The 26,322-nt window shown below is 33.6% G+C and overlaps 1 protein-coding gene across 3 annotated transcripts in view; it reads right to left on the bottom strand.

Moving 5' to 3' along the window:
* Positions 1 to 26,322, bottom strand: part of Ncam2 (neural cell adhesion molecule 2) — a 487,041-nt gene that overhangs the window by 41,333 nt on the left and 419,386 nt on the right. For 2 of the 3 annotated variants that reach the window (XM_039088217.2, NM_203409.2), the window contains exon 15: positions 17,222 to 17,402. In XM_039088217.2, coding sequence (XP_038944145.1) covers positions 17,222 to 17,402 — 181 coding nt within the window. Of the gene's footprint in view, positions 1 to 6,932; positions 12,099 to 17,221; positions 17,403 to 26,322 lie in introns of those variants that run through there. The other variant, XM_039088218.2, reaches the window with a different exon arrangement.

Below are 26,322 nucleotides of genomic sequence, written 5' to 3'. Positions count from 1 at the left end.
CAAAGAAGTGCAGGCCGACAGGAACCGGATGTGGATCTCTCCTGAGAGACACAGCCAGAATACAGCAAATACATAGGTGAATGGCATCATTAAACCACTGAACTGAGAACGGGACCCCCGTTGAAGAAATCAGAGAAAGGACTGAAAGAGCTTGAAGGGGCTCGAGACCCCATATGAACAACAAAGCAACCAACCAGAGCTTCCAGGGACTAAACCACTACCCAAAGACTATACATAGACTGACCCTGGACTCTGACCTCATAGGTAGCAATGAATAGCCTAGTAAGAGCACCAGTGGAAGGGGAAGCCCTTGGTCCTGCCAAGACTGAACCCCCAGTGAGCGTGATTGTTGGGGGTAGGGCAGTAATGGGGGAGGATGGGGAAGGGAACACCCACAGAGAAGGGGAAGGGGAGGGGTTAGGGGTATGTTGGCCATGAAACCAGGAAAGGTAATAACAATCGAAATGTAAATAAGAAATACCCAAGTTAAAAAGATAAAAAAAAAGTAAAAAAATAAAATAAAAAAAGATTCATGAAGCTAAGAAGTGCAGGCTGACAGGAACTGGATATAGAACTCTCCTGAGAGACACAATCCGAGCATGTCAAATACAGAGGCGAATGAATGCTAGCAGCAAACCACTGAACTGAGAAGTGGACCCCCCATTGAAGGAATTAGAGAAAGGATTGAAATAGCTGAAGGGGCTTACAACACCATAAGAACAAAAATGCCAAGCTAACAGAACTTCCAGGGAATAAACCTTTAGCCAAAGAGTATACATGGACTGACCCAGTGCTCCAACTGCATATGTAGCTGAGGATAGACTTTTTGGGCACCAGTGGAAGGAGACGCCTTTAGTCCTGCCAAGGTTGGACCCCCCAGTGCACGGGAATGTTGGAGGAGGGTAAGAGGGTTTTCGATGGCAAGGGGAACACTCTTATAGAGGAAGAGGAGGGGGAAGGCCATAGGGGGCTTATGGACAGAAAACGGAGAAAGAGAATAACATTTGAAATGTAAATAAAGAAATATCCAATCAAAAATTAAAAAAGAAACAAAAAATAAATATATTATTTGTATCAGAAAATACAATTTTAAATTCTACTATCTATATTCATTTGAGTAGACTTTAAGTAAAATATTTTCATATAAATAGAAAATTACTTATTTTTATGAATTATATAACAAAATTGTTCTATGGCATTTTAGAATATTGTAGAAGAATAAGAAACTTACTAAATTCATCTTTAGACAAAAATGATGTCTGGAAAGTAGCTTTATGTGGAAGGTTAGATGAAAATGCTAACAAATAGTAAAAAATGATAATTGAAAGTGAGTGTGTTAGACAAGTACATATATTTTACTGCTGCACGGTTTTGGCTTGGGCAATCATGAAGCAACACGAGAAGCTAAGGAATATTAGTGTATTATTGATATGCCATATATACAGTTATAGCAGCTATAGAAATTAAAACAGAGAAGAAAAATTTATTCCCCAGTTAATTTAAAGTATGAAAAGCTATTTGAATTTTAAAATAACTTGTCTTTGTTAATTTGATAAAATATTAATACTTGATGAATAGTTGACTGGACAATTTTATATTTCCTCAAATGTTTCTGATTTCTCAAATGGCACATTACAAGCCACAATAACACAGTATAAAGTCACCACAGCGGTGAACAATTTCCAGTGGCTGTCACGTAATTATTTTCCATTTCATACCAACATTTTTAAAGGAGCTTCAGGAAGAATAGATGTAAATGAATAAATATTTATATCTAAGTACGGTAAACATCTTTTACTCAATCAGAGGAAACAGAAAACATAAACTTTCAATTAAATTCACCTTTGATACATATGTATATATATTTAAGCAAATGATGGATATATTATACTAGAACTTTCAGAGTGGGTTGTCCATGAGTAAAAAGTATAATATCCCATAAATAAGCATGAGTCTTCCCTTCCCTTCACCATCTGCGCCCAGAGCTAAGGCTGTCCCACAGCCCTCCATACTGAAATCCTGCCCAGAGTGTGCTGGTCTCCCAGGAGTGCTCTCACTCCTAAGCCCAAAGATGAGACCACTACTTTTTCTCCAATAACTGTCCAAAGAGGGACCTGCCATGAGCATACAGGGCACAAGAACCACAGAGCAACAGGGGACAGGATCCATCCTGTCTCCATCTGTGCCCCAGAGCAAAGGTTACCCCACAGACCTCTGTTCCCAAATGTGGACAAGTAAGAGAGGGTCGCTCAAGAGTTCTCTCACTCCTAAGATCACAGGCTCACAGGAGGGACAAGCTCTAGTTAGAGAAAGCAAGGCCAACTAACACCAGAGATTACCAGATATCGAGAGGCAAGTGCAAGAACCTAAGCAACAGAAACCAAGACTACATGGCATCATCAGAACCCAGAACCCCCACCACAGTAAGTTCTAGATGCCTCATCACAAAGGAAGAACAAGATTTTGATTTAAAATTGCATCTCATGATGATGATAGAGGTTTTTAAAAAGGACAGAAGTAAGTCCCTTAAATAAATATCGGACAACACAGGTAAACAAATAGAAGCCCTTAAAGAGGAAACGCAAACGATCTCTTTAAAATTACAGGAAAAAAAACAATAAATGGGTGAAGGAATTGAACAAAACCATCCAGGATCAAAAAATGGAAATAGCAACAAGAAAGAAATCACAAAAGGAGACAACCTTGGAGATAGAAAATCTAGGAAAGAGATCAGGAGTCATAAATGCAAGCATAACCAACAGAATACAAGAGATCAAAGAATTTACAAGAATCCCAGGAGCACAAAATACCATAGAAAACATTGACACAATAGTCAAAGAAAATGAAAAATGCAAAAAGCTTCTAATCCAATACATCCAGGAAATCCAAGACATAATGAGAAGACTAAGGATAATATGTATAGAAGAGAGAAGAGAGTAAAGATTCCCAAATAAAGGGCCAGTAAATATCTTCAAGAACATTATGGAAGAAAAACAAACCTAACCTAAAGAAAGAGATGCCCGGAAACCGGGAAAGGGAATAACACTCGAAATGTATATAAGAAATACTCAAGTTAATAAAAAAGAAAAGAAAAGAAAAGAAAGAGATGCCCATAAACATACAAGAAGCCTACAGAACTGCAAATAGATTGGACCAGAAAAGAAATTTCTCCCATCACATAATAGTCAAAACACCAAATGCACACATCAAAGAAAGAATATTATGAGCAGTAAGGGACATAGGTCAAGTAAAATATAATGGCACCAGATTTCTCAACAGAAACAATGAAAGCCAGAAGATCTGAGGCAGAGGTCATATAAACCCTAAGAGAACACAAATGACAGCCCTGGCTATTATATCCAGCAAAACTCTAAATTACCACAGCTGGAGAAAACAAGATATTCCATGAAAAAACAAATTTACAAAATATCTTTCCACAAATTCAGCCCTACAAATGATAACAGACGGAAAAGTCCAATACAAGGAGGGAAACTACACCTTACAAAACATAAGAAAACAATCTCCTTTCAACAAGTTCAAAAGAAGATACACAAACATAATTCCACCTCTAACAACAAAAATAAAAGTAAAAAAATCAATATTTCTTAATATCCCAACATCAGTGGACTCAATTCCCCAATAAAAAGATACAGAATAACAGACTGGATACATAAACAGGACCCAGCATTGTGTGCATGCAGAAAACACCTCAGTGACAAAGCAGACATTACCTCATAGTAAAAGGATGGAAACCTTTTTCCAATCCAATGGCCCCAAGAAACAATAGCCATTCTAATATCAAATAAAATCAACTCTCAACAAGTTATCAGAAAAGATGACGAAGGAAAATTCATATTCATCAAAGGAAAAAATCTACCAAGATGAACTCTCAATTCTGAACATCTATGCTCCAAATGCAAGAGCACCCACATTCATAACAGAAACTTTACTAAAACTCAAAGCATGAATGGTACCACACACAATAAGAGTGGGAGACTTCAACACCCCACTCTCATCAATGTACAGATCATGAAACAGAATCCAAACAGAAACAGAGTGAAACTAACAGAAGCTATTAACCAAACACACACACACACACACACACACACACACACACACACACACACACACACACAAATGGAGTGCTACTTAGCTATTAAAAACAATGAATACAAGAAATTCTTAGTCAATGGATGGAACTAGATAATATCCTGAGTAAGGTAACCCAGTCACAAAAGAACACACATTTTATGCACTTACTGATCAGTAGATATTAGCCGAAGAAAAAAAATTCACAAATCATGTGAAGTTCAAGAAGAAGGAAGACCAAAATGTGGATGCTTCATTTCTTCTTAGAAGGGAGAACAAAATACTCACAGGATAAAATAAAATACAAAGAATGGTGCAGGAACTAAAGAAAAGGTCATCCATAGACTGCCCCACCTGGGGCTCCATCTCATATGCAGACCAAACCCAGTCACTATTGCTGATGCCGAGATGTGCTTGCTGACAGGAGTCTGATATGGATGTCTCCTGGGAGGTTCTGCCAGAGCCTTACTGATACAGATGAGAATGCTTGCAGCTAATCATCAGACTGAGCACAGGATCTCCAATGGAAGAGTTAGAGAAAAGACTGAAGGGGGCTGAAGGGGCTTGCAACCCCATAGGAAGAACAACAATATCAACCAACCAGACCCCTCCAGAACACCCAGGGACTAAACCACCAACCAATGAGTACACAAGGAGGATCCCATGGCTCCACCTGCTTAAGTAGCAGAGGCTGGTATTGTCTGGCATCAATAGAAGGAGAAGCCCTTGTCCTGTGAACGCTCATTTCAACATTGAAGGGGAATGCCAGTGCATTGAGGTGGAAATATGTGGATGCGAGTAAGTGGTTTGAGTGGCACATCTTCATGGAAGATGGGGAAGGAGGATTGGAGAGGGTGTAAAGGGGATAACATTTGAAATGTAAATACATAAAATATTCCACAAAAACAAGACTAAAAATATAGTCAGAAGCTGGAAAGAACCTAGCTGTCCCTCAATTCTTTTACACAATGAAGTACTACTCCACTATTAAAAATAATGACTTCATGAAATTCTTATGTAAATGGCTGGAACTAGAAAATATCATCCTGAGTGAGGTAACACAATCACAAAAGAACACACTTGGTCTGCACTCACTGATAAGTGTATATTAGCACAAAGGCCCAGAATACCCATGTTAAAATTGATAGACCATATGAAGCTCAAGAAAAGGAAAACCAAAATGTGGATGTTTCTGTCCTTCTTAGAAGGGGTAGTAAAATACTCAGGGAGATAGAGGGTGGGAGGAACGTGTGAGAAAGAGAGCAGGGAAGGGAAGATGGGGGCAGAACAGGCTTGAGAGGAATGGCGATGATATAAAGAGGGTCAGGAATTTAATGAAGTGGTATAGGAATGGGGAATGGGGAACTGGGCGCAGCCACCAGCAAGTCCCAGATGCCAGGAACCCACAGGGATGAGATTAGCTGAAATGCCCAACAAAGTGGAGAGAGAACTTGTAGAGACCATATCCAGAGGTTAGGCAAGGTCCTTGGTTGGGAGATGGGCCACCACCATTCTCAAAATTTTAACCCAGAATTGTGTCTGTCTAAAAGAAATACATGGACAAAAAGTCATCCAGAGACTGCCCCAACCTGGGGATCCATCCCATAAGCAGCCACCAAACCCAGTCACTATTGCTGATGCTAAGAAGTGCTTGCTGACAGGAGCCTTATAATGGATGTCTACTTAGAGGCTTTGCCAGAGCATTACGTGTACAGATGTGGATGCTTGCAGCTAACCGGACTGAGCATGAAGACCCCAAAGGAGGATTTAGGGAAAGGACCAAAGGAGCTGAATGGGTTTGCAACCCCATAGGAAGAACAACAATATCAATCAACCAGACCCCTCTCCCCCAGATCTCTCAGGGACTAAACCACCAACCAACAGTACCCATAGAGGTAGTGTAGCTGCATATGTAACAGAGGTTCTGGCATCAATGGGAGAAGCCGTTGGTCCTGTGAAGGCTCGTTTCCCCAATGTAGGGGAATGCCGGAGTGGACAGGTGGGAATGGGTGGTTGGCAGGGGGGTGAAATCCTCATAGAATCAGAGGATGGGGGATTGGAGAGGGGGTATCTGGGAAAGAGGATAACCTTTCAAATGTGAATACATAAAATATCTAATTAAAAAGAAACATGAATCTTGAGAAACAGCGATTCTGTATATGCGTTGTGTAAATCTCTGTTTCTTATATATTCATCTCTGGGAGGTACATTTATCAATACACAAACTTAATTTTCATGGTAAGAATGAAGAATTGGAAACCATACATTACTCAACAATCAAATAATAGTGTTAACTAGATTGAAATGATAAGTCTGTAACATGAAAGTTAGTCAACCTTTCTGAAGCTGCGTATTCTCCTCTATAATATAAGGGAAACACCCTATGTCTCATATGGCTAGTGTGAAGATATAGTTGAATGTGTTACTTAATCCGTTCCCCGTGGTTTTTTGAGAGTTTGTGTTTAAGAATAAAACACAGAAGCTTTTCTAGCCTTTATAGTTACTATTGTTCGTACTCATAAACAAAAATGTTATCATTTTTGCTTTATACTTTATCTGCAAAGAAAAGAATAGTTATGATTTTTAAAATTATATTTTATGGTCTTCCTTCAGTATCATAAATTATTGTACTGCAAACAGGGAAATATTTGAGTTAATTCATATTCAATATTTATGTGTGTTTTTATGATCTCAAAATTGAAACCACTCACTAACAAACATTTATCACTGATCTTGACTACAAACGAAGGTTTTAAAAATGGGAATTTCACCAAGTTGGAAATGAAATCACACAGAAGGACAAAGGAGACTGTAACAGTAATAAAGAAAACACATGTAACGAAGACTTTCCGCAGTTTTCTTTATTACAACAATGGAGAAGACACAGAGATACAAAAAATAAAATGACACTTAATACATTATGAAAACCATGCAAAGGATTATACATTGTACTTGATAGTAAATGGTGCGTGTTAAATAAGAGATGATACCAAAGACAATACATTTACAACATGTACATATTTTCAATAAAATAATTTGCGATGAAAACAAATGCCATTAAAATGATCAAATATTCAGTTTCAAACATAAAAATACATAAAGTCAATGTAAAATTATGAGAGAAATATTCATAAATAAGTCTGAATTGTGGACATTATTGAAGGCTGTTACTATTAGTTTATTTTCCTCAAAAGACTCAGGAGTCCTCATTACCCATTTAGTGCATACATAAAATGAAGTTGAATTAAGTATAATTTGTAAATGATGATGTACTGTAAAATTATTCAACTTTCATAATTTGTAACTTCATATTGTCTTTCATAAAGCCAAGTTATAAAAATAAAATTAATTCATCTTGAATATAAACAAATTGAGAAATTGTTTAATATCTAGGCATTATAAAGCAATGTAAGTTCATACTTAGTGAGATGTAGGTATACGCGGATGAATGGAAGACTATACTTCAAAATAGATAAAAATAAATATTAAACTAGAGAAGATGTCATCATGAATTGGGGTGCCCGCAGAGCCCTTCACATACACTTTAATTAAACATGTGCATTTTTACACAACTTAAATATTGTTTTTTCAATTTCCAGAAATTCTGATAGATTGATTTTATAAAGTAATACAATTTATATCTGTAGTATTTCCTAAGAAACGATTTAGGGTTAGAAGTTAATAGCTGGGAGTCAAGGGAGATTTGGTATATTATCATTAATTTTATCTATTACATGAGCTTAGACAAGGTAATGAATTTAAGTTCTATAAAACAAAGCAAGATATGAAATCCATTATTGTCTTATCATGGTACATATAAATTATCTTTAAAGTAAATATACATTTTGTCATCTGTGTAAAAACAGAATACAATTTTAAAATATTGACTATAGAATAATAATCTGAACTAACCAATACTAGGATAAGTACAAAATGAAAATTTAGAAATACTTTACTTAGGTAAGGACTAAATTTATATTAGCAAAATCTTCAGAATACTTAAGTAACTATATCTTTTTTATGACCTAATTGATATGGATATTGGCTTGCAATTTAAATGAATTTCATAATCAATTCAAAAACTGTTTTATATTCAATTGCTTGACACAGGCAAATGTGAGTAATCTATTAAATGCATTGGCTCAATATTTTATGATATATTTCTCTGTAACTACTGGGGCAGGAATTATATGTTATACGTGATTAACAGAAAACCAACTGCAGGAAATATACTCATTCCTAGACACAAAAGAGAATAAATGGCAAAAAGGGTAATGGACTTTTTAAAATTGTGCATAATTATTAAGATTATGTTTTTGAAGATAGAAATGATACTTAATTTGGAGTTGTTGAGATTGTTAAAAATCATCGTGCACCACAGGAATCAATCATCAAAAAATACCTAAAATAGCAAGATATACATGGCATTTACTTCTGTGTATGCCTTTGTATTTATTCAGGTGGCATCATAATGTCAGAAAATTATATAGGATAATAGTCACTGCTATCAATAACTTATTTAGAACACTCATTATCTCTAACATTACAGCAAAAAATGAACAATCCTGATTATTTGGACTTGAAGAACAACTTTTAAAATTCTTAAAAATAAGATTAAAACACTTCTTTCTTGTCTTGATATAATCTATTCAACTTTAATTGCCAAAGTCATTTTAATTTATTTTTTTTTGATTCGTGGTGAGAGGATATTATACAATGCTTAATGTTTATATATCTAAAAATGTTCGTCCTAATTTGGTTATTTGGTGCACAAACTTTTATGCATTATATGCCTTGGTGAATTAAAAGAATAGTCAAATCAAAACACAGAGGATCCATTGAAAGTTTTCTTTCATCGATTTGAATATAACTAAATCCTAATACATGTGTAGTGTTAAATAAACAACATTTGAATTAATGAATGGCAGTTATTATCTTAACTTCCTTCACAAAATTTGTATAGTCATTTATGTCCTTTTAAATAGCCAACTTAAGCATAAACGTGTATGTTGTAAAACCTATTAAAAATAAAATTTGTGACTGTATTTGCTATATCCTAGAAAACTAAAACCATTATACGTATATAGAGAACAGATTGGAAATCTAATTCTATTGTTTAACATTTATTAAAATATATCTAATCAAACTCCAACAAGTTTAGATTAATTAGGAAAACGAAAATAAATAAAAAGGGGGAAAGGCATTACAATTTTAAACTACTTGTTGGTTAGTAATTACATATAGGCATCCTCATAGTTTTTGAAAGAAGCTAAGGATGGATTTCATAAGAGAACACTTAGTTATGTAAGTCCATAGAAGTGCAAAGAGGAGGACTTTGAATGGCAATTTGTCCAAGAAGACATTTTATGGGGAAGAACCTACCACTACCTCACAGAGTGAACTAATAAATAATCACAAAACTTATAATTGAAAGGAGAGTCCCTTGAATCTAGGTGGTAGGGTTACTGTGTTAGAATTGAGAAGAGAAAATGGAGACCTTATGAAATGAATAAAATACCATGACATCACACATATACATACAGATAACACGGCAATGCATGCATAAGCAAATCCATTTAGCTCCATCACTGTTACACTGTTTAAAAACTACTGAAATATTTTCAATCTTATGAATCACGATACACGTACGATTAGATCAAAAGTTATCTAGCTACCTAAATAGTTAATAGTACACCCACCTCATTACACAGATCCCTATACTTTCAACAATCGATATTTATTCATAAACAAACAGGACAAAAGGGGTAGAAACTAAGAAGCATGTTTTTTTAATAATTTCCTTATCATTAATCACAGTGCAGATCATTGCAGACTGATCCTAGGTAGATAAATGGGTAAAGAGGAGAGATTTATGTTTTCACACAGTAAGGTAACTTGGACAAAAAAAGATAAAATTCAGCAACAAGAGCCTTGCCAGTTCCTTAATGTAACAATAAGTACATAATTTCTATGGTCCTTTGGTACAATGAAATAAATTTGTGTTTTCCAAAACAATGCATTACATTTCTTAGTAACTGTGACATTGAGTGTTCTTGGTATCACTCTTGGGAATTTCAGTTATGAGATATAAACTTTAAAAAAAATCAATCAATGTAATTGGCCAAGCACACATTTCATGTTTTTCAAATGATTTGTGATTTCAGGACAATTTAAATAAGAGATGACATTTTTATGGAATAGTTTGAGTCATGAACTAAAAAGTATTGGGAAAAAATGATGCTTAGAAATGTTTTTCTAGAATATGCTTAATTCTCAATAATTTTCACCCATCAGTAATGACCATATCATGTCTTCAGGAAAATATCAAGGAATCTAATGCAAATGTCAGTGTCTATATATATAATTTAAAAAGCATGGATCATGTTATAATACAAAATTTAAGAAAAATATTACCCATATATTAATTAGATTTATATACTGAAAGAATTAAAATTTTTGTTATATTTCAGTGAAGAGGGAAAAGTTATCTTTAAATAAATCATTCTGCAGATTAGTTAGCAAATTATAAGACAAAAACAATAATTTTAAGCCAAAATATTTTAAATTATATATTTAAATAAAGCTGGCTATGAATCCACCATTAATAATGGACCTCACATAATAAATAATATGTTCGGGTATCCCCAAAGTATTGACAGTGTTTCAGAGAACTGAATGCTTGATTTTAGTGATTGACTCTCAAACTGTAATTATTGTTTTTGTTTTCTTTTTGGTTGAGCAAGCAAAGACTGTTATGTTTGTTCATAAAATGTTATGGTTGTATATCCATCTCTCTCTCTTTCTTCCTCTCTCTCTCTCTCTGTGGTGTGTGTGTGTCTGTGTGTGCGCGCCCACGTGCATGGTATATGTTTGTGCACATGTGTGCTTTTCCAATTGGCTTAAATAGTAATCATTATTATTTCAGATGTGGTTCAATGCTAACAGCATATTCTTCTCCTTAACGAATTACTGAAACTGGAGAGATAGCATTCTCCTGTATTTCTTCCAATTGAGTTTTTGTTTGTTTTGGTTTTGTTTTGTTTTGTTTCTTATCTGAATGCAGCAGCTTCTTATTCCCCTCTCACTTTCATCTCCTTTAAAGTCAGGCCTAAAATGGCTGCTTTACATTCTGATCCTTGAAAAGGTGGTGACTGCTAAGTGTAGTGAAAATAGGATATTTGGATCAGATGATAGATCTTCAACACTGCCCAAAGATTTATAGGTAAGTACTAAACTCAGTAACATTTAAACATATAGAGATTAAGTACTGATTCTGGACAATGGGATAGTGGCATTTTCACTTAAGAAATTGTCAATTGAACCTTCAAATTGAGAAGAAGAAACTTGATTCAATTGTGTTCCTCCAGACAGTATTTATCTCAAACTACAGAAAGCAGAACAAGAGATATATGTATCTGATATAATAGGGTATCAAGTTTATGGCTTATATAAATGGTAGAAACTATAAAATCTTAAAAATATTCACAAAACCAGAAATCTTCTTTTAACAGTACTAAAGACGTGTAGAAGTGATTCACAATTTTGTAAAACAACAATTTACATATTTTATACTTATGGGTGTATGTTGAATGATATTCTCAAAGTAAATTGATAACAGGACATGCTATAGAAGATGCTTAAATTCAATGTAACAAAGTCTACTTTGCAAAATTGTGGATTTAGAGTCAAACATATGGTTAATGAAAATCCTTATGGAATTTTCTTATGCATTGCCTTCTTCCAAATTACCCAGATAAAATTAGAGAGTGTGCTGAAAAGAGGAGAAGGCTAATTGTGCAAACAAAAATTGGACTGAAAATAACATTTGATTATTAATATTTGATTAGCCTGTAGCATCTGTTTTGTTATCTCAGTTCAGGGAATACCATAGAACATATAAAACTAAAACAAGCAAGACAAACTCATGGCAATTACAAAAGTAAACCCAACAGCATTCAGGTGCCATGACTGGCTTCCATTTTCACCTTTATTCGCTTCACAGCAATTATCTGTATGATATAATTGTTTTTGAACATAGAAAACAATAAAAAAATAAGAAAATTGTCAATAGGAAAAGAAAAGAAAAAACAGTAGGAAAGAAAAAAGGAGAAAAAATTAATGAAATATTTACATACAGCTATTTACATTTAACTAGAAAATAATTACTCTGACAAATGATGATGATTAAAACAGTATATCAACGGTCTTCCAAATTATTGCTCTATACTAAAAATTTATATGAGAACATTTATCAATAATGTTTATACCAGGGTGGTCAGAAATTATTTTTGTTAATTATTAAAATGAAAAATATTATGGTTATATGTTGAACATAAGGAATTATAAGAAAGAAGGCATACGACAATCCCATTGTCAATTAAAATATTAATAACACCACAGTATACATTAGCTTGTAATATTCCACAGTATACTCTACCATAATTTATTATCATTCATATTACATAGCCATTATTAAAATTTGAAAGAAATAACTACTATAAAATGCAAGTAGGGTTGGGGATTTAGCTCAGCGGTAGAGCACTTGCCTAGCAAGTGCAAGGCCCTGGGTTCGATCCCCAGCTCCGAAAAAAAATAAAATAAAAAAAAAAATGCAAGTAAACATCCAGACATAGAGGAAGAGTAAAATGTAGGAGAAACCAGTCAATTTTTTACTGCCAAACTCTATATATATTGCTGAACCACTTCACAAAATATTCTGAAAATAATGGTACTAATAATAAATCATAATTTTGATTTTATGTATATTAAAAGTTAATAATGTGTCGTATCAGCATTTTTATCATATTGAGAATTTCACGGAGCTAAAATTAAGTTTTATCTTGTTAATTTGACCATGATTTCATGACTTTTCTGAATTTATTTAATGTATATATTAAAATATAAGATGAATCATTTAAAAGTATTTTTATTTTGATTTTCAAGTGAATGCTTTTTTCTGATCTCATGTGTGCATTTATAACTGTATATTTCATGTATAAATTATACATATAATTAGTGTGTAATTTATACATTATAGTAAAATGGAATAGGCTCCCTAATATCTTATAGTCATATATTTCATTGTGTATGTTCCATTTCTCCATAAACAAAAAGATGTATCTTCAAGATAAGCTTATCTTTAATCAAAATAAACTATATTATAATTTAAAAAATACTTTTAAAGTTAGGATCATAAGCTAGAGAGAAATACAATTAATGCCAATATATATAGAGAGAGAACATATTCAAAAGATTGTATTGTATATAAAATATATAAGCAGATTATTATAGAGTAATTCTTTATTCACATATTTGATATCTTCACTATAGATGTGGGCCATTGTTTGAAAGTATTGTAAAAGCATTTGAGTAATGAGCTTTATGAATAAAATATCTGTATATCTACATGGACATGTATCTACTATGATAGACAATATTTTAAAATATTAATCAGTATAACCCTTACATTTATATCTTCTCTGTCTTAAAAAAATGACTTGTTTATAATTTTTACATGCAACATTTCAGTTAAGATCTTGAATTTATAGTTTATTTAAAACTGGAGGGAAAAATGCATTAATTGTGTTTAAAATCTATGAAGATCATTTTGAAATACTATACAACAGAGTTAAATAGTATAACTTACTATATATAATAGTATAATATAGTTATACTATTTAACTCTGTTGAACGCTATGTATTTAACTGCTTCCAGGATCCTTATTAGCACTTTAATAATTACCTCAAGATGGTAAGTAAACAATTTTAAGTGTACAAAAGCACACTTTCCATGTGGCTTTATAAGGCTTGTCAATCACTGGTTTCAATTATTAAATTTAAAAAAAATGTAAAATTCCTTTTCAAATTTTCCCACTTTTTTATGTTGAGTTTCTACCCATTGCACAGGGGAGAGAGAGAGAGAGAGAGAGAGAGAGAGAGAGAGAGAGAGAGAGAGAGAGAGAGAGAACGAAATCATATCCTATGTTCTAAAATAGCATGGCAGGATGGCAGGCTTCTCTATTGTATCTAAACTGTGGCTGGGTTCTTACATATTGCACATGAAAGAGTCGAGTTTTCCTCACCTTAAATGTCATTCTCATTATCTTTGTTTCCTCTACCCATATTGACAGGCACATTTCTTATAAATATCAACAATGAGGGGAATCAAGTTTTGCTGCTGTGTATGACACTTAATCCATTGGTTATTAGTCTTTCTCTGAATCACTTTGACAAAGTTGCATGCAATGACAATTGTGTATTTCAAATCAATTGTTTTCCACAGCATTTCAAACATCCATAGTTCTTGGTACTTAGTTCTTTGATTCATTTTTAGCAATTAAGAAAAATCCCTTAAACACCATTTCTAGTCCTGCCTGACATACTTCTAGAACCAAGAAAGTCTCATGGAATATCACAAACAGAAACTCTTTGGGGAATTTGAATATTATTTTTTGAGTTAATCTTTCTAATCCACAAAATCTATTCACCTGTTAATTCCCATATCCTCAAAATATAAATTTCCAAACCATGTTTTTTTCTATTTGCAATATGAATATCTAAATAATAATTTGACATTACATGCCTCAGGACTATCGGACTATTTGCCCATCATTCTCTAACTAAGATACAAGAGTGTAAAGTACCAATTTCTGCCACACTATGGGAAGAAACTCACAAAACCTTTCAACTAGAATGGATTTGGTAGACCAGATGACTATTTGTGCCTTTGGAATCATCTCTCTGAATTACTTTGACAATGTGTTGTCTCATCACTTAAATTTAGTAATATGAATGCAAAGCATATAATGTCTACACCTGTTATGTGCTACTAACCTTTTTCTAACTCCCTTTAAGATCTTGAGAGTTAATTACATAGTTTTTATAAGCCATTGAGGCATAGCTCTACACCTATGAGTCTCCTGAGGCAAACATGTCCAAATTCTTTACAGATGCACTCAGGTTCCTTCTAGTTGCTAAGGAAACAAGCACTTGTGTCAAAGATTTTTTTCCATGCAATACACATACTTGGAATTTAATTACTTCAAGTATCTTCAGAAACTTTCTTCTAGAAGAAATATTTCATCATCCAATTTCACACTCATATAAGATATATGCTATTGATTTGCTATTTACAGCCAATTTATTTACCATTTATTTATAGAATACTGAGATAAGAACAATAAATTTGACGACTAAATTTTACTTTTGACAGATTGTATCATTATTTAAAGTTTACTTTACATTTTGCAAGGTATTATGTTTGACAGGTAACATAATTATGGGATACAATACGGGAATGTTATGCACTGTACAGTGTCATGTGATACTTTTCTATTTCTTTCCTCTTAAATATTAGTATTTTTATTGAGAAAGCTAACAATGTAAAATACTATCTTTCTATAGGTATGTTGTATGTAAAGATGAATTCATATGATTATGCCCTTGTGCCTATTAAAAATAATATTTATTTTTTACATAAATATTTACTTTTGTTCATAAAGCACTAAAACTTTTGTTTGAAATTATATCAAATGTCTAGATAAAATAAATTATAATTTATCTGCCTATATGAACCAATATGAGAATTCAGGAAGTTGGATATACTTTAGATTCCTTCGTGAGCTACATTGATTAACTTTTAGATCCTATTTAATTCACGTTTAGGAGACATGCATGGAATATAAATACCATGTGCACAACATAATTGTAGACAAGATAATTGGTATTTCAAATTTTCCAGGAAAAATAAATAGATAAATGGTACTATATCCTATCACTTTTATATAGAATAATCAATCCCTTTCCAAAGGCAAGTTTTAAGTATATATAATGTCACATAGACTTGACATAACTCAATCATTTAATCTCCTAAAGGCAAATCTATAAAATGAGTAGCTTTTCCTTGCATTATATTTTCCTAGGAATATAATGTGATGTTACAGGAATACCTTTCAAATTAAAAAAATTATATTATGAGATATCCATAATATTTCCGGAGTACCCTGACTTCAAAATTTCAAAAATATGCAGTTTAAAATAATTTTGAATAAATATTATCAATACTTGGTTACAAGTTCAATTAGTTTTAAATGTTATGATGTGTATAATATAGTTTAATCAAAGATTAATGATATCAAAGTTATTCGATCTTAAAAGACTAGTATATTAAAAATCATGTCACATTGACATCTGAAATTATAAGTTAAATCATATAACCAGAATGACATTTTACATTTTTTCTTATTTGAAACTATTATGCCTTAATAATGGTATGTGCTACAAGTGAAATGATCCAGGATTTTATGAATGAATATTTTGTTCTTATCACATATTTGTAATGAAATATATTTAAAAATATATTTTACAACCATCTATTCATAAATCAAATAACACTTATTGTGAAGAAACATTTTAATTCACAACTGGAAGAATTGAATATCATTTTGCTCTAGCATATGTCCTGTCTTCATTGTATTCATAGAATGACTCTGAAAATAATTTTAATAACATATTATGATATTAGCATATTAATGTGAAATGGAATTAGGATTTTACCTGCCACAGAGATCAATGATTGGTTTATATTTAAAAACAGGTTACAAGTTCCTTGATATATTTGACCCTCCTTATAACTCCAGCTCCAATTCTTAATCAGACTGTATTTTAAGTTGTTTCTGCCTCACTGATTTTGTTTCCAAAATCAACTTTCTTGGTCAGGCATGGGTGAGCTTGTCTTCTGCTGCAGACAGACAAACCAGAGCTGGAAAACAAGCTCCCAGGGGATTGGCAGAGAACTTGACTTTGCAAATGTTTCTTCTCATATCATCAAATGTTTTCAGGTGGATTTTCATCTGTCTTTCTCCCCTTCAGTCCTCCCCCTCTTTTCATCATCCCCAATTCAATAATATAGCTACAGATATCAAATCATTTGTTTTCAAAGATCCAATATCTCATATTAATGGGAAATGTGAAACTCCATTATGACATGCAACAGTCATCAGGACTAGAACTTAAAACTGAGAGAGACACTTCTGTTTATCTATTTTAATTTTCATCATTTGTAAAAATATATCAGAGGGGCTAAAAAAGGTGATGTCATCCTAATTTTGAGAAAAGATAACATCTTGCTTACCTTTAATAATGTTGGGCTTTGGAGGCATGCTGAACTCATATACAGTCGGCTCAGAATACCCAAGTCTGTTGGCAGCTGTGATTTGAACTTCATAACCCATTGTCCACTGCAGATGCTCCAAGATAATGTGGTCTTTATTTCCCTGCACCTTCTTCTCTAGCCACTGATCTTCCTTGTCTTTCTGTGGAAGTAAAGTCAGGAGGTTTAGGTAAATAGTGCTGTTGAAAGGTTCTACTACAATATAATTTTTAGGAATAATGTAAATGATTTTATTATCTCAGTTTTCTAATAATGTATCTCTAAAATTTCCAGTGTAATCTATTCACTGTCCTTTCTAATATTTTTATACAAACATTAAGATACAAAACAAGAACTGATGATATTTTAAATTAATCATGAGATAATATAATTCAACCTCATTATTTTACTCTTTATTCTCACACACAAACTTGGTTTACAGTCATTTTTGACTGTTAGTCTAAAAACGGGTAACTGAATAATTGCCAGTGACTATTACTAACATTTGCTGAAGTGAACCATCTGTGAAGTAAATATAGGAAAGGAGTATAGATGTATAACATCAGTGGTGTTTTTCATGACAATAGGAAATAACACACAAGGAATATACAACAAACACATTTTAAATAATGCTATCCAATAGTGTCTTTTTCCATGAACTCTGAAAGACCAAATACATCATTTTTGTCCATTATCTTCTCTTTTCTGTCTGATCTCTCTCTCTCGATCTCTCTCTCTCTCTCTCTCTCTCTCTCTCTCTCTCTCTCTCTCTCATTCTCTCCCTCCCTCCCACTCCCTCTGTGTGTGTGTGTGTGTCTGTGTCTGTCTGTCTGTCTCTCTCTTCCCCCTTCCATTTTTGCCATTCTATCACCTCCTTGGCAAAAAGCTCTATATAACATATATTTTAAAATGCCTAGTTTATGGCCACCATGACTAGCTTCCATTTTTTACATTATTTTAAATTGGACATTTTATTTTTTTACATTTCAAATGTTATCTATCTAAATATCATTTTTATTTATTCTGCAAGAATTTTAGAGCAGTTGATATGTAAGTAACTCCATATTTGAAAAACCATCCAAACTTCTATAATTAATAAAGAAAAACTCATTGCATTATTTTTCTAAGTTAAATCGTCTAATAGAAAATAATCATTGGATTCTCCCATATTCATTGTTTAAATATATAAAATTTCCAGAATCTATTAACAGTTTATCTCACATTCTTGAAAAACTTTAAGAACCTAACCTATGTTCACATGCCTGTGTACATTCCTGTGCGTATATGGACTTGTTCATGTTGATGCAAGCTGTATGTAGAAGAGGGCATTCAATACTTTACAACTGCAGTGACAGGAGGTTTTGAGCCTCAAAATAAATGTGTCGCTTAGTAAACATGTGTCTTTGGCAAGGGTTGTTAGTAGTCATAACACTACGACAAATTTCTAGCACATGTGTCAGATTTTCAAACATATTTTTAGTTATGTGTGGGTTATATAAAGACGGGAGATGCATAAAGCTGTCTATACTTTCATTCCCTTGTGCCTGTGGCACGAGTCCAATAATCAGAGATACTCTATAAAATTCTGATCTGGGGCTACATGTGAATTTTATTTCATATTTGAGGGAAGTCACATATGAAATTTTTAAATCATGCCTATAGACAGATTATTCTAGGGCAAAGGTTATCCTTCTAAAATTTTATTCTTTCATGTATGACTCCAAAATTGTCCACAAATATAAATTATGAGATTTTATATAATTTTCTAATTTTCAAATATGCTATTTCCTAAAATCAAACATTTGTTATAATAATGTCTTCCAAATTATCAACCATCTAACACTTAATTACTTGAACTCATAATGGAGTAAATTAAGTCCCTGTGTCACCTTACACTGACAGTGTAAGGAAGCCCAGAGAGGAGTGATAATTGCCCCATATAAATTAATTTCTTTTCCATTCAACCTAAGACAAGGAAGTATTTTAATCCCTAATTGCTACTCCATATGGAATGGAAAAAAATTAGGGTGGGTGTTACCAAATACTCCCCTAGGTACAAGAATCCCATTTATGCATTTGTAGACTGCCTAATTTGTAGAACAAGAGTGTCCAGGGAATGATTTAAGATAACGAGTGGCAAAGTATCCCTCTAGGTAGTATAATGAGATGATTCGCTGAGTAGGACTATAACTAATATACCAATTAAAGAGTGAGATTAGGTTCTTTTAAAAATTGTTATGGTCCTTGAGTAAAGCTTTTATCAACCAATTCTTTTTTGTAAGAAATAATAAGACCATATGTCAGTTAAGGCAGCTGTGCATCCCAATGTTACTGTTTAGTTGATTACGCCTGTGCTCCACACAAAGGACAGTGTTTTCTGTTCATAAAGGAGCTTCTTAATGCCCTCATTCTTGACAAGAAGTAACCCATTATATTTCTTAAGACTTTGTAGAAACTGTAGCCAACACAATCTTACTTAAGAAGTAATTATAAAATGAGACTTAATAGAAGTCAAGTCGAGATGCCGATATCCATTTTGATCCATCTAACTCCTGAGTTGTACGACTTAACATTCATAAGAGGAGTAAGCAATTCTCTGTTCCTACAATTTCTTGATTACATATTCCTCTTACCCATTCCTTGTATGTCCTTACAGAAGTAATCAGAATCCATGCAAATTAACTTTTCTATTTTCTACTTAGAATGATACTTGTTATCAGTTCTGATATTTTCCTATTTCAGGACTGTTTGTAAATGAATGATGGGTTAACTGGCTGATTCATAGTTACATTAGTTTTTTAGACAAATGTTTGTTTTATAATATCAAGACAAATAAATCTTAACTTTTTATAGCAAAAAGCATAAGGAAAATAAATTTACCAAATGTTTCTTACTTGCTATTATTCATAGCTATTTACCATTTGAAACATTTCAAATTATTCCTAAATTGATATTTTTAAATATATTTCAATATACATACTAATACATTTTGGAGGGCTAATATAGTTTAATACACATCCTTATATAACTAGGAAATACATTTTCTAAATAATCAAAACTTAGCTTTATTTACTCACTAACTTAGATTCTTTAATAAAGTATGTTTATCTGTTCTATTTAGGATGTATTACACATATCTAGATATCAAGTAGTTTTAAAAGTTCAGTTAACTACTTTAAAAATGAGTGCCCTAACCTCTGTAGCTTGTCACAATTGACTTTAAGCAACTGGTTCTCTTCAGTTTTTCTCTAGTTAGGAGATTTTTAGAATACCAATGCTAAGAAAAAGTTATGATCATATTACAACCATCAATTAAACAGAAATTTGTGAAAAAACTGTCAGATACATGAAAAATCTATTAAATTATATGTAATCAAATTAACACTACATATATATTTATTTATATCACCACATGCTTAAAATAGCATCCCAAATTTTTATATCTACTCCTTTATATTAACAAATTTCTCTTTCTTCTTCAAGTAATTAAATTTGATCTCATAGTGCTATTGCTACAAAGGATAATACCCATGATATATTCATAGAGACGTTGAATCCTCTTTTTACACTCTAGCTTGTTTCTAAATCATCCTATTCTGTCTTATAGTATGTGTGAACAAATAAAATCACTTTGTCATTGTCTTCTACTACATGATTCTGTGCACCAACAGATAAGCTACATTCTCTACTTTCCAATGGTGATTCAAAGACTATTTAGGAAGTCCCCTTCATGTTTGGTTAACTATAAACAGAAATAATTAAAGGAAAAGCACATGGTCCCCAAATGATTATTTTACAAAACTTCTGATATGTTTCTAGAATTGTATATTTGATACAGTGCTCCCAGAAACAATGACTGACACCAATTATATAAGAATTGATTAGTGGTCAGGTATCATTACATTTGAATTAAAAGTCATTTCCATTATCGAGTTAAAGACAAATCCTCTGATAGTTTGGAATTGGCCAAATGGAAATTAGACTGAATGATGTCGACAGAACAAGAATGTGAAATACTGGATAAATTCTACCAGTTTTGTTACTGTTTCATTTGTTGAGAAAATTATCTAGTCCTATGTTGTTCAGGAGATCCTATGATGTGAGAAATTCTCACCTTACTGTCCAATGTGCTGAAATTAGTTCTGTATGTCACCATGACCAACTCAAAAGAATACTTTTTGGGGAAGCTTAATTTAGTCATTGGTCTAATAGGCAGCAACCAGAAGGACCTGTGACATTAACTTGGCAGGAGGAAGAAAAATGCATAATAAATGAAAAATGACAAATTTTAAAGATAAATGTCCATGTATTAAGTTTCTAATTATAACTTTCCTTTATTTCTTCGAATTTCATATGTGTATACAATGATATCTGATTATAAGAAACTCCCTTTTTCCTCCTTTACTTCATCCTTTTCCTTCCACATTCATGTCTTTTTACTTTGAATTTTGATGATGGATTTAAGTGAAGACAGAAATGTATCAATTACATCTTTAAAAATTGTAATATATTGATAACCAGATAAATGCAAATTGCAGAATATTGGTTACCATTTTATAAATGTGAATCACTTCAATATTATTAATTTCATTATGACTGACAATTACATGCTTTGATTCAGTATGTATATTATAGATACATAGCTTCTTAGAGAACATTCACATTGGTCTATAGAAAGAGTAAATGAACGTACATAAATTAATATGTTATCATCTTAGATAATTTTCTTTTTCACTTTCCTATTGAAAATATTTTTATACAATATATTCTGATTAAGGTTTTTCTTTCCCCAACACCTTCCCAGACCCTCCCCACCTCATCACCCAACCCAACTCCAGGTATTCTTTTCCTTTTCCTTTGGAAAACAAAAATAGTCAAATAAAACAGCATACAAACAGGAGTAAAAACTGAAACAGCAAGAAAAAAGTACAAAAGCCACCCAAACACACAAAATCAGAATCACATAAAAATGTAAAGTCAAAATAATAATATACAAGCAAAAGCCAATTAAGATGATAAATTTACTAAACTACTCAGAAAAGGGGAGCTTCCCCAGGGATAAGAATCAGCCTTTGCCTATAAAATTGCATTAATACTAAGGGCATCTTTTTCTATTGAGGGTAGAAAGACAGCCCGGTTAGAGGAAAGAGATGCAGAGGCAGGCAATGTAGTCAGAGACATGTTTCCACTATAGGAATCCCACGTGAAGATCCAGATGCACAACTATTATGCATATGTACAGGGCTTAGGTCTGATCCATGAATGCTCTCTGACTGGCAGTTCTGTTTCTGTGAGTCCTTAGGTACGCAGATTCATTGATTTTGTATGATCTTATGGTGTTCTTGACTCCTCTGACTCTTTCAATCCCCACCCCCTTCTTCCACAGGATTTCTTTTTTTTTTTTTTTTTGTATCTATTTTTTTTTTTATTAACTTGAGTATTTCTTATATACATTTCGAGTGTTATTCCCTTTCCCGGTTTCCGGGCAAACATCCCCCTCCCCCCTCCCCTTCCTTATGGGTGTTCCCCTCCCAACCCTCCCCCCATTGCCGCCCTCCCCCCATAGACTAGTTCACTGGGGGTTCAGTCTTAGCAGGACCCAGGGCTTCCCCTTCCACTGGTGCTCTTACTAGGATATTCATTGCTACCTATGGGGTCAGAGTCCAGGGTCAGTCCATGTATAGTCTTTAGGTAGTGGCTTAGTCCCTGGAAGCTCTGGTTGCTTGGCATTGTTGTACTTTTGGGGTCTCAAGCCCCTTCAAGCTCTTCCAGTTCTTTCTCTGATTCCTTCAATAGGGGACCTATTCTCAGTTCAGTGGTTTGCTGCTGGCATTCGCCTCTATATTTGCTGTATTCTGGCTGTGTCTCTCAGGAGCGATCTACATCCGGCTCCTGTCGGTCTGCACTTCTTTGCTTCATCCATCTTGTCTAATTGGGTGGCTGTATATGTATGGGCCACATGTGGGGCAGGCTCTGAATGGGTGTTCCTTCAGTCTCTGTTGTAATCTTTGCCTCTCCCTTCCCTGCCAAGGGTATTCTTTTTCCTCATTTAAAGAAGGAGTGAAGCATTCACATTTTGATCATCCGTCTTGAGTTTCGTTTGTTCTAGGGATCTAGGGTAATTCAAGCATTTGGGCTAATAGCCACTTATCAATGAGTGCATACCATGTATGTCTTTCTGTGATTGGGTTAGCTCACTCAGGATGATATTTTCCAGTTCCAACCATTTGCCTACGAATTTCATAAACTCGTTGTTTTTGATAGCTGAGTAATATTCCATTGTGTAGATGTACCACATTTTCTGTATCCATTCCTCTGTTGAAGGGCATCTGGGTTCTTTCCAGCTTCTGGCTATTATAAATAAGGCTGCGATGAACATAGTGGAGCACGTGTCTCTTTTATATGTTGAGGCATCTTTTGGGTATATACCCAAGAGAGGTATAGCTGGATCATCAGGCAGTTCAATGTCCAATTTTCTGAGGAACCTCCAGACTGATTTCCAGAATGGTTTTACCAGTCTGCAATCCCACCAACAATGGAGGAGTGTTCCTCTTTCTCCACATCCTCGCCAGCATCTGCTGTCACCTGAGTTTTTGATCTTAGCCAATCGCACTGGTGTGAGGTGAAATCTCAGGGTTGTTTTGATTTGCATTTCCCTTATGACTAAAGATGTTGAACATTTCTTTAGGTGTTTCTCAGCCATTCGGCATTCCTCAGCTGTGAATTCTTTGTTTAGCTCTGAACCCCATTTTTTAATAGGGTTATTTGTTTCCCTGCGGTCTAACTTCTTGAGTTCTTTGTATATTTTGGAAATAAGGCCTCTATCTGTTGTAGGATTGGTAAAGATCTTTTCCCAATCTGTTGGTTGCCGTTTTGTCCTAACCACAGTGTCCTTTGCCTTACAGAAGCTTTGCAGTTTTATGAGATCCCATTTGTCGATTCTTGATCTTAGAGCATAAGCCATTGGTGTTTTGTTCAGGAAATTTTTTCCAGTGCCCATGTGTTCCAGATGCTTCCCTAGTTTTTCTTCTATTAGTTTGAGTGTGTCTGGTTTGATGTGGAGGTCCTTGATCCACTTGGACTTAAGCTTTGTACAGGGTGATAAGGATGGATCGATCTGCATTCTTCTACATGTTGCCCTCCAGTTGAACCAGCACCATTTGCTGAAAATACTATCTTTTTCCATTGGATGGTTTTGGCTCCTTTGTCAAAAATCAAGTGACCATAGGTGTGTGGGTTCATTTCTGGGTCTTCAATTCTATTCCATTGGTCTATCTGTCTGTCTCTGTACCAATACCATGCAGTTTTTATCACTATTGCTCTGTAATACTGCTTGAGTTCAGGGATTTCTTAAGCTCCAATTAATGTCTGGCTGTGGATCTCTGCATCAGTTTTCATCAGTTGCTGGACAAACTTCTCTGATGATAGTTGTAAATATATTTTTTTATATTTTACAAGTCATGTAATGTTAGACTCATGACAACCCATATGTGTGGTTAATATTCCCTGTGAGTCTCCATTAGAGAAAGTTAACTTTTCCTTTGTAAATGGGTATCAATTAGAAATAACTGTTTTTAATAAAAACTAAAAAATGTACACACACACACACACACACACACACACACACACACACACACACACGGATCCAAAATGCCAAAATAAATTTTGACAATGATGGGCAAGAAATGGATGTAGTATTACTTATACTCAAGGAAACATTTTTTGCCCTCAACCAGGCTTTGGGGCTAATATTAGCAATTTAGTAAGATGGACGTGACGATGTGGAGTGTGTTACATTGTGGAACTGAATTCTTGAAACTCCATCATTATGTAAGACAAAATACTATTGCCTTTTTCAAAGAAATATGGTAAACATTAAAATAGTAAAAGGAGTGATCCTAACCTTTCAAGCCTTTGTTGGGGTCCCTAAATCTGGCTATTGTGTGAGGCATCTTATGTTGAGCAATCTATAGAGAGATCATGTTAACTTCATAAAATACTTTTGTATTGTGTGTGTGCGTTTTTATGCGTGGACATTTGGTGTGTCAGGTTGCTCATAGAAATGGTAGAATATAATTTGTAACCCTTTGTGGCCTTCTTACATCAGGTGGAAGGATTGAACTTTCGTCTTCAGGCTTCGCAGCAGGCATTTTTACTCTCTAAGCCGTCTGATAGGCCCATCATAGACAAAATTCTATTTGTACAAATGCAATTTTAATTTTTTGGTGAAGTGTTATTTTAAAATACTCTTTGGTACAATGTGGGTAGATTGAGTTGAACATTATACAGCTACCTTTGATTTCCTGATTCTCTACATCTCGAATACAAATTTAAAGCCACCTTCTAAAGAGAAAAATGTAAGCCGGATAAGAATAAAAGCCTGTCGCAAGAACAGACAAATATGAAAGAAAGTAATTTCATCTCTGATAGTATTTCTGAAATGCTGTCCTAATCCTGGATTACCTAACAAATAAACATCTAATTCCAAAGGGGAAAAAATCTTCTTACTTTAATACCTTTTAATCATATTTCCTTATGCTGAGTTCCAATGGATATTTCAAAAAGAAGCAGTCAGTACTGAATTTAAGAGAAAAAGCCATAGAACAGAAAAGAAGCTTCACTTGCTTCCTGAGGCAATATGAAGTACGACCTCTTCTACTCTAGTGCTTAGGTGTAGCAGATGAAACAAGAGCTCGCTGCACAGTAAGCATGCTCTTCTGCTGTGTTCTAACAAAGCCAATTACATTCTGTGTTTATTACGTTATTTCTTGTATTTGTGGTTTTGATAAAAAAGAATGCCATGTGCGGTGGTGTACTTAGTTTCTTGCTGTAGTCTTAGCTTACTGCAAATTATGACACTCTGGGAATTATTAAAAATAATTCAGCTCTCATAAAGTCTATCTTATTGAAACTTAAAAATAATAATGGTTTAAAGGGGTTAGAATATAAAAGTTCACTTCTGTCCCCTGAAAATAACAAGCTTTTTGCGCCAGACGTAGTATTTGTGTTACTTTACCATTAATCCACTGCATTACACAAACATGGTGCTATTTTCAAGTAAAAGTATTCACAGAAAAATAAAA

This window comes from Rattus norvegicus, chromosome 11 (genome assembly GCF_036323735.1).
Source record: "Rattus norvegicus strain BN/NHsdMcwi chromosome 11, GRCr8, whole genome shotgun sequence".
NCBI lineage: Eukaryota > Metazoa > Chordata > Mammalia > Rodentia > Muridae > Rattus > Rattus norvegicus.
This window is presented reverse-complemented; position numbering and strand designations above follow the sequence as displayed.